At 46.9% G+C, this 12,308-nt stretch overlaps 1 protein-coding gene across 2 annotated transcripts in view; it reads right to left on the bottom strand.

Moving 5' to 3' along the window:
• The window catches only part of PTPN11 (protein tyrosine phosphatase non-receptor type 11), a 79,934-nt gene that overhangs the window by 25,649 nt on the left and 41,977 nt on the right, over positions 1-12,308 (bottom strand). For both annotated transcript variants that reach the window (XM_042961470.1, XM_042961471.1), the window contains exons 7-9: positions 5,351-5,447; positions 1,989-2,068; positions 1,707-1,865 (exon numbers count right to left, since the gene is read on the bottom strand). In XM_042961470.1, coding sequence (XP_042817404.1) covers positions 1,707-1,865; positions 1,989-2,068; positions 5,351-5,447 — 336 coding nt within the window. The remainder of the gene's footprint in view (positions 1-1,706; positions 1,866-1,988; positions 2,069-5,350; positions 5,448-12,308) is intronic.

Here is a 12,308-nt window from a genome sequence, read left to right as displayed (position 1 = left end):
CACGTATGTATGTAAATGCCAAGAAGACAGCATGGAAGAATACACATTGCACTGGTCACAGGGATTTCAAATGGGTGGCCAAGGGATGGTGACAAAGACAACTTTAACCATCACGATAATACGTTTGGATATTTATATAAATATATGCTTGAATAATTCAAAATAATTTACAAAATTTTTTAACGTTTATTTAGTTTGAGAGAGAGACAGACAGACAGACAGACAGAGTGCGAGTGGAGGAGGGACAGAGAGAGGAAGACACAGAATCCGAAGCAGGCTCTAGGCTCTGAGCTGTCAGCACAGAGACCAACGCAGGGCTCGAACTCACAAACCATGAGACCATGACCTGAGCTACAAAGTTGGACACTTAACCAAATGAGTCACCCCGGCACCCCTTCAAATAATTTTTAGATGTCTACAAGTCATGATAAGTATGATTTACATGACCAGTGAAATCACTACTTGTTAGTACTCCAATCCTTTGAAGGTACTAGATGGGGCTTTTCACATTCCCTTCTGGACTTCTGCTCCTGGATACAATAAAGTAACAGGGATTGGATTTACCCTTCCACCTCAGACAACTAAAAAACAGGAAAAATGAAAAGACATATATAATAGAATTAGTAACAAGGACATTAAAACAGTTATTACAAATATACTCCATATGTCCAAAAGGTGTAAGTTAAAAAGAGAGACAGAGACGGCATTAAACACGAAAACAGGGGCACCTAGGTGGCTCAGTCAGTTAAGCGTCCGACTTTGGCTTAGGTCATGATCTCACAGCTCATCAGTTCAAGCCCCACGTCGGGCTCCGTGCTGACAACTCAGAGCCTGAACCTGCTTCAGATCCTGTGTCTCCCTCTCTCTCTCTGCCCCTTCCTTGCTCGCACTGTCTCTCTCTCTTTCTCAAAATAAATAAACATTAAATCAAAAACAATCTTTAAACGAAAACAAAAACAAACGGGTGGTGGGCACTAAGGAGAGTACTTGTTAGGACGAGAGCACTGGGTGTTATACGTAAGTGATGAATCACTAAATCCTACTCCTGAAATCATTATTAAACTATATGTTAACTAACTTGGATTCAAATGAAATTTAAAAATTAAAGTAATAATGATAATAAGAGATTTTTTACATATAAAAAAACCCAAAACGATAAAACTTACAGAGATGAAAAAGATAATACCTGCTGTAGAGAACACAGCGAATAGTCCTAACAGCAGATGATACACCACAGAAGGAAAAAAATCAACCTGAGGACATACAGCAAAACAAACCGTCCAAAATGAAACCGGTGGGGGGGGGGGGGGGGAGGGGGCAGGTTTCTTGAAACACCATCTGCCAGAAGTCATTCACTGTGTTTTGCAGGGGGTAGACAGCCGCGCAAAATGAGCAAAGTCTCCATGGGCCGCAGGATAACGTCAAGCAACCTAATAATATACGTGTAACTGGTGTCCCATGTTTGAAGAAATAATAAACATTTCCAATTTGAAGAAAACTATAAAGCCCATAGATCCAAGAAGCTCCATGAACCCCAAGCAGAAGGAACATCAAGAAAACTACACCAAAGCCTGCTGTAATCACATTTCTTCTACTCTCTTTCCTCCAGAGGGTCAGAGTAAGCCTAATTCGTTTATTCAATTGTTAACATGGTCAACCTGACACGTCTGATACTTCACAGTTCATCAGAAGAGCGTGGAGTGTACCTTTCCTCTCTCCACTTCTTTCGTCGTCATGACAATCACTCGCGAGTTTTCTTGAAACACCATCCGCCAGAAGTCATTCACCGTGTTTTGCAGGCAGCCTTGTGTGGCAATGTAACTCTTTTTGGGCTTTGAATTGTTGCATTTGGTTTCAAACTCGGGCTAGAAATTTAGGAAGAAATTCCTTTAATCACTGGAAAGTTGCTTTCAGGTCACAAGAAATACAAAACACAAAAGATGGCTAGCAATGCCTGGTCAGAAAACATGGCAGAAAGCAAAGATTACCATGATAATATTTGCATTGATGTAATCTGAAACAGGCTCATTGGGATCACCATCATGGAGGACAACTCTGGTATGATCGACTGGAAGAAAAAGAGACCACAGTCAAAAAGTACTCATTCCTCTTCAGGACATGTCATTTCAAAATATTTAATCCTCAACCTCGTCCAAGTTTTATTCACTTAGTGATAAAACCACATAAAAAAATTAAATCCTAAATGAGCACAACAATGATCCAAACACCACATGATGCCTCATAATGCGGTCTTTAAGAAGAACAAAGTAGCAACAGCCAACTCCTTGGTCTTGATTATGTGCTGTGGATATACAGGATATTACCACTGGGAGAAGCTAAAGGGTACGTGGGAGCCCTCTGTATATTTTTATAACTTCTTGTGTCTAAAAATATTTCAAAACAAAAAGTTTTTTTTAAAACCAAAGGAAGAGTAAGTATAGATAAATGACATGATGTCTGAGATTTGCTTAACATAATATGGGGGGAGAGGAGGAGCGGAGCAGAGTATAAATAAAACAGGACTAGGCATGAGTTGACAACGCTGGGAGCTGGGCAGCGGGTATGTGTGGTTCTTTATACTGTTCTGTCTACTTCTGAATATGTTTGAAACTTTCCATAATAAAATTGGTGGCTTTTTTTTTTTTTTAATGAAGCACATTGAACTACAACATCTAGCAGATAAGATTTTGATAGTGTCAGCTGACCAAATTCTGTACAAAAGTACATTACTGCAGGGCACCTGCGGGCTCGGTCGGTTAATCATCTGACTTCGGCTCAGGTCATGATCTCACGGTTCGTGGGTTCGAGCCCCGCTTCGGGCTCTGTGCTGACAGCTCAGAGCCCGGAGCCTGCTTCGGATTCTGTGTCTCCCTCTCTCTCTGCCCCTCCCCTGCTTGCACTCTGTCTCTCTCTCAAAAATAAAATAAAGGGGCGCCTGGGTGGCTCGGTCAGTTAAGCATCCAACTTCGGCTCAGGTCATGATCTCACGGTCAGTGAGTTCGAGCCCCGCGTCAGGCTCTGTGCTGACGGCTTAGAGCCTGGAGCCCGTTTCAGATTCTGTGTCTCCCTCTCTCTCTGCCCCTCCCCTGTTCATGCTGTGTCTCTCTCTGTCTCAAAAATAAATAAACGTTAAAAAAAATTTTTTTTAAAAATAAAATTAAAAAAAATAAAAATAAAAAAGTACCTTAGTGGTATAGAAATCTGAGCACTCTACCTAAGCAACTTATCTTATAATGGGAATTAGTGATATAGTTATATGTCTTGCACTGCCCATCTCTAAAGAAACAAGACGTTAATCAAGAGGAAGCATCTGACTGGGACCTTTAAGAGGAAAAGGCAACGACACTCTCTTCACATAACTGCAGATGATTGTTCCTGTTGCCTTTTCCTACATCCCTGCATCTTACTAATGAGTTCCATTAGGCCTCCTGAGCAGAAAGGAAAACTTAGACATAAACAGGATGAGGCTGCCCCAAGGTCATCAGGACCATGCTGTGGCTCAGACTGATTCTCTGCAAATTCCTATTGCCTTTTCTCACTATTATGAATGGCTGCATTTTCTCCCATCCTCATCTACACACATTTCAAATAACCGTTTGGATGTGATGGACATATGTACCATGTATGTATCCATATGTACGCAGAGAGAGCAAGACTGTCTCTCCCTGTCTCTCTCTCTCTCTCTCTCTCACACACACACACACACACACACACACACACACACACACGACAGATTTACGATACCTGACATAATGGCTTGGACCCAATGAGACATGAGAGCAATGCTCACCAAATTGGCTCATGCATCCCAATAAACTTTGTGCAGTTTCTGAACACCGAAATATATACACATGGATATACAAACATGCCCTATTTTTAAGTTTGGTAAATACATTATGCATGCACTGCCATCAATCTGTATGTCAGATTTAAATTTTTCTTTCTTTCTTTTTTTAGACACAGGATATAAATCAAGAGAAGTTCTAAATGTTCCTTCCCTTCACCCCAGCGGGCCGCCTTGCACAGCCCGCTCTGGCGATCCCTCCAAGAGCGTGGCGCCCAGAGCAGAGACTGTGAGGGCTCCTGTGCCAGTTCTCCCGTTGGGATCTTGCTAAAATGGTCGAGAAAACCGGGAGAATAAGAACACCCGCTTTGTGCACATGTGGTGTAATTAAGTGACACAGGTGCAGAGTCCGGTACAGAGCAGCCCTCAGGACACGCGCGCTACAACAGCTGTTTACTGCCATCTCTAGGGTCCTCGCCACAGGCCTCCATCCTTCCTCTCGTTCCCTGTGGCTCAACTTTGGCTCTACCAGGCAGTATCTGGGTAATTAAGTGCTTTACGAATCCCTTAGGGTCCTCTTCGGAGCAAAGTAGAATGTACCTGTATCTCCTGTAACTCGAGCTCAGAGGATCAGGGAGCAGAGCAGTTCGGGTCCTTGGGCGGAGGCTGCCTGTTCCCCAGAAGAGGGAACGGAGGCCCAGACAGAGGCGTGTCTTCCCAAGACGCACGGGCCGAGCAGCGCAGTGCAAGGACACAAGTCTGGGACCTCTGAGGGTCATGGTGTGGCCTGCCCCTGGGAGATGGCAAGCCCTGAGATACTCACTTTTATTTTTTTAATTAAAAATTAAAAAAAATTTTTTTTTAACGTTTATTCATTTTTGAGAGATGGAGACAGACCGTGAGTGGTGGAGGGGCAGAGAGGGAGGGAGACACAGGATCCGAAGCAGGCTCCAGGCCCTGAGCTGTCAGCACAGAGCCCGACGTGGGGCTCGAACCCATGAACCCTGAGATCATGACCTGAACTGAAGTCGGATGCTTAACTAACTGAGCCACCCAAGCGCTCCAATTTAATTTTTTTTTAATGTTTATTTATTTTTGAGAGAGAGACAGACCACAAGCGGCAGAGGGGCAGAGAGAGAGAGGGAGACACAGAATCCCAAGCAGGCTCCGGGGTCTGAATTGTCAGCACCGAGCCCAATGCGGGGCTTAAACTCACAATCCATGAGATCATGACCTGAGCCGAAGTCGGACAACTTAACCGACTGAGCCACCCAGGCTCCCCTGAGATTCTCATTCTGAGGCAGACAAAATTAATTAACAAAAGGAAATGACACATTCAAGACCGCCTGGTGGCCATTTTACCCAGCACGAGCATCACAGGAACTCAGTGAATGACATCATCCTTTCCCACCGCATTTGATGATTTTGGAAACTGCTCACAATCGAAAAAGCCTAAGGCCTCGGCTCTGCTAAGAAGACACGGAGCCCCTGGGAAAAGTTACAGGGACGCCGAGGAATCAAACTCTCCAAGAGTGACTATTACTGGACAGAATATTAAATACTTACAGGGTAGGATGTTTTTATATCTATTTTTGTTCTTATTTTCTTGTCTCTGACCCTCTTTTCTGCTGTAGAGAAGTTTGCACTCCTGTTGCTGTAGTGTCTGGAGAGGAAAAAAAGTAAATATTATTGCGTGTCGAAAGCTTTAAAAAAAAAAAAAAATCCTGGCTCAGCATTTCTGCTTTAGGAACGTTATCCTTGGAAATGTTCAGAGTTGAATACAACAGCTACAGAAATGCTCATCTTAACGCCGTGTCAACAATGTCAAGAACAATTTCCAAGAAGAAAGGATGGCCTGGACAGCACTACCATTAATTCACACAAACGGGTGTTCTGCGACCATTAAAAAAAAACGTTCTTGGGGCGCCTGGGTGGCTCAGTCGGTTAAGAGTCCGACTTCAGCTCAGGTCATGATCTCACGGTTCATGGGTTGGAGCCCCATGTCGGCCTCTGTGGTTCGAGCCCCGTGTTGGCCTCTGTGCTGACAGCTCAGAGCCTGGAGCCTGCTTCAGATTCTGTGTCTCCCTCTCTCTCTGCCCCTCCCCTGCTCGTGCTCGGTCTCTTCCAGTCTCTCAAAAATAAATAAATGTTAAAAAATAATTTTTTTAAATGTTCTTGGAGAATTTTTAATGCCTTGAAAAGATGATCAGAGTAAACATTAAGTGAAAAGAAGGTCAAACTTCCAAAACAGTGTATTACATAAGCCATATGTCTGCATTAGCCTATGTATATGAGAAATGGCAAAAGAATATATACCAAAAAAGTAATGGGAGTGTTTTTTTTTCAGGGTACTAGAATTATGAAGCCTTTTCTTCATTTTTTTAAACTTTTTTTTTTTTTTGCCTAAAGTTTTTAGTGGATGAATATTTATTAGGACAGAAACCTTTTAAATGTTTAACTTTTTAAAAAATGTTTATTTATTTTTGAGAGAGAGAGACTGAGCACGAGTGGTGGAGGAGCAGAGCGAGAGGGAGACACAGAATCCAAAGCAAGCTCTAGGCTCTGAGCTGTTAGCATAGAGCCCAATGCGGGGTTCGAACTCACAAGCTGTGAGATCATAACTTAAGCCAAAGTCAGATGCTCAACCGACTGAGCCACTCAGGCATGCCAGGAAAGAAACCTTTTATTATTTTTTTTTTAATTTTTTTTTTTTTAACGTTTTATTTATTTTTGAGACAGAGAGAGACAGAGCATGAACGGGGGAGGGGCAGAGAGAGAGGGAGACACAGAATCGGAAGCAGGCTCCAGGCTCCGAGCCATCAGCCCAGAGCCCGACGCGGGGCTCGAACTCACGGACCGTGAGATCGTGACCTGAGCTGAAGTCGGACGCTTAACCGACTGAGCCACCCAGGCGCCCCATTATTTTTTTAATGTTTATTTATTTTTGAGAGACAGAGAGAGAGGACATGAGTCGGGGAGAGGCAGAGAGAGGGGGAGACAATATGTGAAGCAGGCTCCAGGCTCTGAGCTGTCAGTACAGAGCCTGACACAGGGCTTGAACTCATGAGCTGTGAGATCATGACCCAAGCCTAGGTCAGACACTTAACCGACTGAGTCACCCGGCCACCCCTAAGAAACCTTTTAAAATAACAATTATCAGGAACGAAAGTTGGGGCGCCTGGCTGGCTCAATCACAAGAACGTGTGACTCTTGATCTTGGGTTGTGGGTTCGAGCTTCACACTGGATGTAGAGATTACTAAAAAACATAAATAAACTTAAACAAAAAAGACTGAGAGCCAATGAGCATTGGTGTAGAGCATATAAATAATGGCTGTGATCATGCTCTTGACTTCATGATCTGCTGCCTACTTTTACCATCGTTTAATTCAGAGCAAGCCACATACTACCTCTCAAATTTGGATACAGTAGAAGCGGTACTGGGTACCACTGGATCATGGGCACGCAAGCTTTGCTCCTCCTATCCCACAAACCCTATGCCCTAGGCAGGCAGCGTGAGTCTGCTTGCGTCTACACAAACACCCACTCCCTATGTTTTCCCCAGCCAGGGAGTAAGGAAGGGAATGTCAGGCTCTTAGAGCAAGTGGTCAGGAGGGACTCCCCTTCAGGGAAAGGAGGTGGGGAATGCGATCTGAGAGAGCCACAGAGGGGCTAGCCCCAGCAGAAGAGCGGTTGTGGGGAAGCGAGAAGGACCAGCTGCAGAAACAGACATGAAGGTGCAGAAGCATGTTCAAGGGGTTAAGGTTTTAGTTTCAAAATTACAAAAAGTACCTCTTTGACGGACCATTAGTTTCTAAAAAGTCTAATTTGTAAGCGGAATTCACAAATGGGCAAATCAAGGGGCACCTGGTGGGCTGAGCATCTGACTTCGGCTCAGGTCACGATCTCACAGTTCGTGAGTTCGAGCCCCACGTTGGGCTCTGTGCTGACAGCTCAGAGCCTGGAGCCTGCTTCGGATTCCGTGTCTCCCTCTGTCTCTTTGCCCCTCTCCCCCTCGTGCCCTCTCTCTCTCTCTCTCTCTCTCTCTCTCTCAAAAATAAACATTTAAAAAAATGGCAAATCAAGAAAGTGGAAGGGACACTGAATAAAGAGAAGAAACTACATGTGTGCTATACATGTATATATAAATTCCAAAATGGTTGGCCCATCAAGGTTTCTATAAGGAGCAACAGTCAATATTGCATAGCAGTGGCCCGCTAGATTTCCATTTCATTTATCTGAATTTCACAGACAGGTATGAAAGTCGAGATTTTAAATTGCTATTTGGCTCTCAGTTTGAAAATGCAGTAATTGGCCTTGACACACAGCTCATAACTAAAGTCGGTACCCAGCTGAAACCCAGGCAGGACTAAACTACAATGTACACAGACCTCGGATGATGAGACAGTCATTCCAATTCTTAAAAGGAGCTCGGATTAAGTAATTAAGGCCATTTGCCTTCTGCGAGCCGGCATTTCCTCTGAACTGTGAGCCAGTCTTACTGAGCAACACTGCTGTGTTAGGAGAAGAAGGTTCAATCTTGATTTTCAGACATTAAGGTGAGGTTCAAAAAGAAGCCCAAACTCTACAAGCTGACTCAAGCACTTAAAAGCCAAACAAGTGGAGAGAAACAACATCAACAAAAGCTACAAGGTGGGGGTGGCTAGGAAATAATAAGCTGCTTGATTCAAAACAAACCCGACAGTGACGTGTTCAAGTGCTCACTTACGAAACATACCTCGCGTGATGCTGCTTTGCTGGCAGAGGCACAGGCCTGAGCTGTCTCTATAAAAGGCAAATTTCACCCAGCCCCTCCCTTGCTCAGGCTCCAGTGTCTACCCCGGGCTGCAACTAAGTTCCAGCTTTTCAGAACTCAGGCTCCTCCTCTTCTCTGCCTCTAACCTCAGCCAGTCTGTCTATGCCTCAGCTTCCTCGAGTGTAAGGTGGGGAAAATCCTAACTACCTACCCCACAGGGTCAGTGTAAGAGTTAAGGGAGATTACTACAAAAGGTGCAAAAACACGGCACATTGGTTGGACCATCTATTCAAGTCAGCCAGGGGCTCCCCCAACCCTGTATCAAGTTACCCATCGCCTCTTTCATGCGGATTTGGGGTCTGAACAGCATGCAGGCTGAGACAGGTCTCTGGGCCCCAGGGTCTTCCAGAACGGACAAGCCCCAGAGCGCCTGCGTCCCAGGCACAGTCAGTGCTAACTGGCAGCGGCTGGCAGTTGTCACAAATTAGTAATGACCAACTGTGTGTCTCTCCCCCCAGCTCCTTCCTTAGTGCCCATTAGCCCATTCTCATCTGCGCCTGGGGCCCAAGTTGTCTGAACACATTTCGTTTTCCACAGTGGAAGGCTGCCCTCCATCCAGAGTGAGGCTGAAAATAAAAAGAAGGGCGACTTTACCTGCTCTGCCTGCAGAGGCTCCCCAACTGCACCCGAGACAATCAGCTGCCACCTGCTGTGGGGTGCTTCCTCCCCAGCGCCAGGCTGATGGCCGGAAGAAGCAGAAGACTATCCAGCGAGTCGGCCCCTGCACGTCACAACCCTTCCATGGTTTATCTTCCACAACCTCCTCCCCAGCAGTCCCGGTGGCACACCAAAAAAGCTGCAAACGACCTGTCAGGCTAAATGTCACAGTGTCTCCAGCCCCATTCTCCACTGGGCAGTGGCAGGGATGCTAACGATAATGACAGGCAGAAGAAGGGACAATGTAAAGCAGGGATGCAGGCTGCAAGATCCCGTTTTCCCAAGTAACACCACAAAGAATTTGGATCAAATGCCGAACCCTCAAAATGTGCCAGAGGTTAGTTACCATCGCCTGATTGCATGAGTCAAAACAGATCTAGAGCCAAAGGGATTGTGTCAGATTTTAAGTCTTAAAAAGCATCAAGAGAAGCCAATTCTCTGATCCACACTACATATTTACAAGTGTCCAGGGCTGGTGCACCTGGCTGGCTCAGAGAGTGGAACATGCAACTCTTGATCTCAGGGTTGTGAGTTCGAGCTCCACATGGAGTGTAGAGAGGACTTAAAAATAAAATCTTAAAAAAAAAAAAACAAAAACGAAGAAGAAGTGCCCAGGAGCATGACCAACTGTGGATGGGACAAGTGCTCACGTGCAGAACCATCCCCTGACGTTTATGACCAGGGAACACTCCTGCTTCCCACCCCCGGGGCCCCTCCCAGCCTAAATGCCAGGGGCAGCGTCCCCAGTCACTATAATGACCGAATGGGACCCCCACAAGGCTTCAAAAGCCCTGATTGAAAGCCACTGGACCTGGCTCTTGACCAGAATGTCAGGAATCCAAACAGAGGAGCAGGTTCAAGGAGAGACAGACAGGCAGGAAACACACTGGCAGAACCATGCATCCCCAGGTACCACGACAATGACAAGGGCCCAGTGACCATTCTGCCTGCACTGTTCCGGGCAACGGGGACAAATCACAAAAGTAACACCAGCAACCATCAAGGCCAGACCAAACCACAATTACCTTGCCTTTAAACACAGAACTACAAGGGCGTATATGCTGCGTGGGGTAAGGGAGGGGTGGGGCTGGAGAAACGAGACTGCCAAAACGTTTGCGAGTGTCAAGGGTGCGGGTAGGGGAAGAGAAGGTCCATCGTTCCATCTTCTCTACTCTGGGGTATTCAAAAGCTTCGATAACAGAAGAAGGTTTCTCATGAACAAAATCAAAGCTAGAAGTGTAGAAGCTCCTACTGGCTCTGCCCCCACCCCACTCTTGGCTGCAGCCTCCCGAAGGACAGACAGGGAGCGGAGCAAGACTGCCAGGCAGGTGGGCTCCTGGCCCTGACGCCGTGAATGATTATTAGGACAGCGGTAACCACCCGGGCAGGATCCGAAACCAGGCCCGCTACCCGGTCTGAATGACGCTCTGTGTTCCTCTGGCATCCGTCCTGTGTGCAGAGGACGCTGCAATTTCTCATCCCGTCCCCCCCGCTGCAAGCTCTGCAGGGTCGCCAGGCGCCACGGGCGGGTGAAAGCCCCCCGCATCCTGATACCACGCCGCACAGCCTGTCGCCGTTTCTCTGCTGTGGGATTTGGGCAGCCTGTCCTGAACGAGTCCTCAGCACCACCCAGGCACGAAGGGGCAGCTGCAGACTCTCGGCGCCAGAGAAGGTCCCAAGTGATGGATAAGCACTTACGAAGGTGACGGACAAAATCGACCCGAGACCTGCTTCCCCTCCCGGTGCCTGATGTAAGCCCAGACGCCCCCGTCCTCCCAGACGGTGGAGGGTAAGGAGGAAAATGAATTAAAAGGCATGGTGCCTCGGGGGAGAACAGGTTCTGACACACGAAACTGCAGCAGCAGTACAAGACAAATCTATAATTAAGTGTGGAATGAATTATGTGGTGTGCCGTCTAGGGAGTGAGGTCCATGAAAACTAACCGAAGCAGGTTTCTGGGAGGAGCCAAGGCCTGAAGCAGGTGAAGGATTCAGACAGGTCCAAGGAGGAAAGGAAGCCATCCCAGCAAGTTCGGGAAGGCAAGCAATGTGGCCAAGAGGCGAGAGTTCTTCAGGGGGAAGGAGACTGGTCGACGAGTCTGGAAGCTGTGTGCCAAGAAGTGGAGGCGAATGGGGTTAGATGCGGAGAGTCGGAAAAATGACGCCGGGCCTTGAAGACCAGGCAGAAGAATCTTCAACAGCTGAGTGACAAGGTTCTGACACCCGAAGTTCACACCACAGCCAACCATCTGCCCCCTGGGGACAAGTTTCTCACTTCTTTTTGGGCTTTAGTTCCTTGGTCAAAATGAAAATGCTGTGTCTCACATAGGAAACAGGGAGCCACTGATGGTTTCTGAGCAGAAGAGAGAGAGGAGAAATGCTGAGTGCAGGTTCACCTGAAGGGTAAACGGAGGGTGAGAGGCAGAGGGAAAAAGAACAGTTCGTGTCTCTTGGGGCGACGAGAGCCTGTACCTCTGCTGTCAGACGAAACTCCTGTGTCCACGAATGCCTCTCTGGGCGGCCCTGAGCAGGTGCCCCGACTTCTCAGCATGCCCACGGGCTGCTCCACCTACCCCACAGGCCTGGGGATGCAATGAGATGACTTCCCTAGCCCCAAATGCGGCGCCAAGTAGACAACAGATGCGTTTCCCTCCGCCCTCTAAGCAGAAAGACATTAGGAAAGAAGAAACAACAGCACTTGGTGAACGGCAGGGTATGGCAGAAACGGGACAAAGAGGAATTGAGAGAGGCCCTGAGGATTCCAGCCCACGGCGCCCAAGGATAAAGAGCATGAGTGCCAGACACGGGGCAGTAAAGGGGGCGGGAGGGGGTATTTGGTTTAAAGGGGAAAATAATAGGCTCCTGTCTTGAATGCTCAAATTTGAAGAGACAGAACTGTGAAGAAATACGGAAGGCATCATTGAAAAGGCAAAACCAGAGCTCAGAAGCAAGATAAACTTAGGGGGGAACCTGGATAAGATAAGAATGGACGTGCTCCCCAACGAAGAGCGAACCTCAAGCAAGACGAGTGGAGGGCCCCGACCACGCTGTGGG

The sequence above is a fragment of the Panthera tigris genome, chromosome D3 (genome assembly GCF_018350195.1).
Source record: "Panthera tigris isolate Pti1 chromosome D3, P.tigris_Pti1_mat1.1, whole genome shotgun sequence".
Lineage (NCBI taxonomy): Eukaryota > Metazoa > Chordata > Mammalia > Carnivora > Felidae > Panthera > Panthera tigris.
Note: the sequence above shows the minus strand (reverse complement) of the source record. Positions and strands in the feature narration are given on the sequence as shown.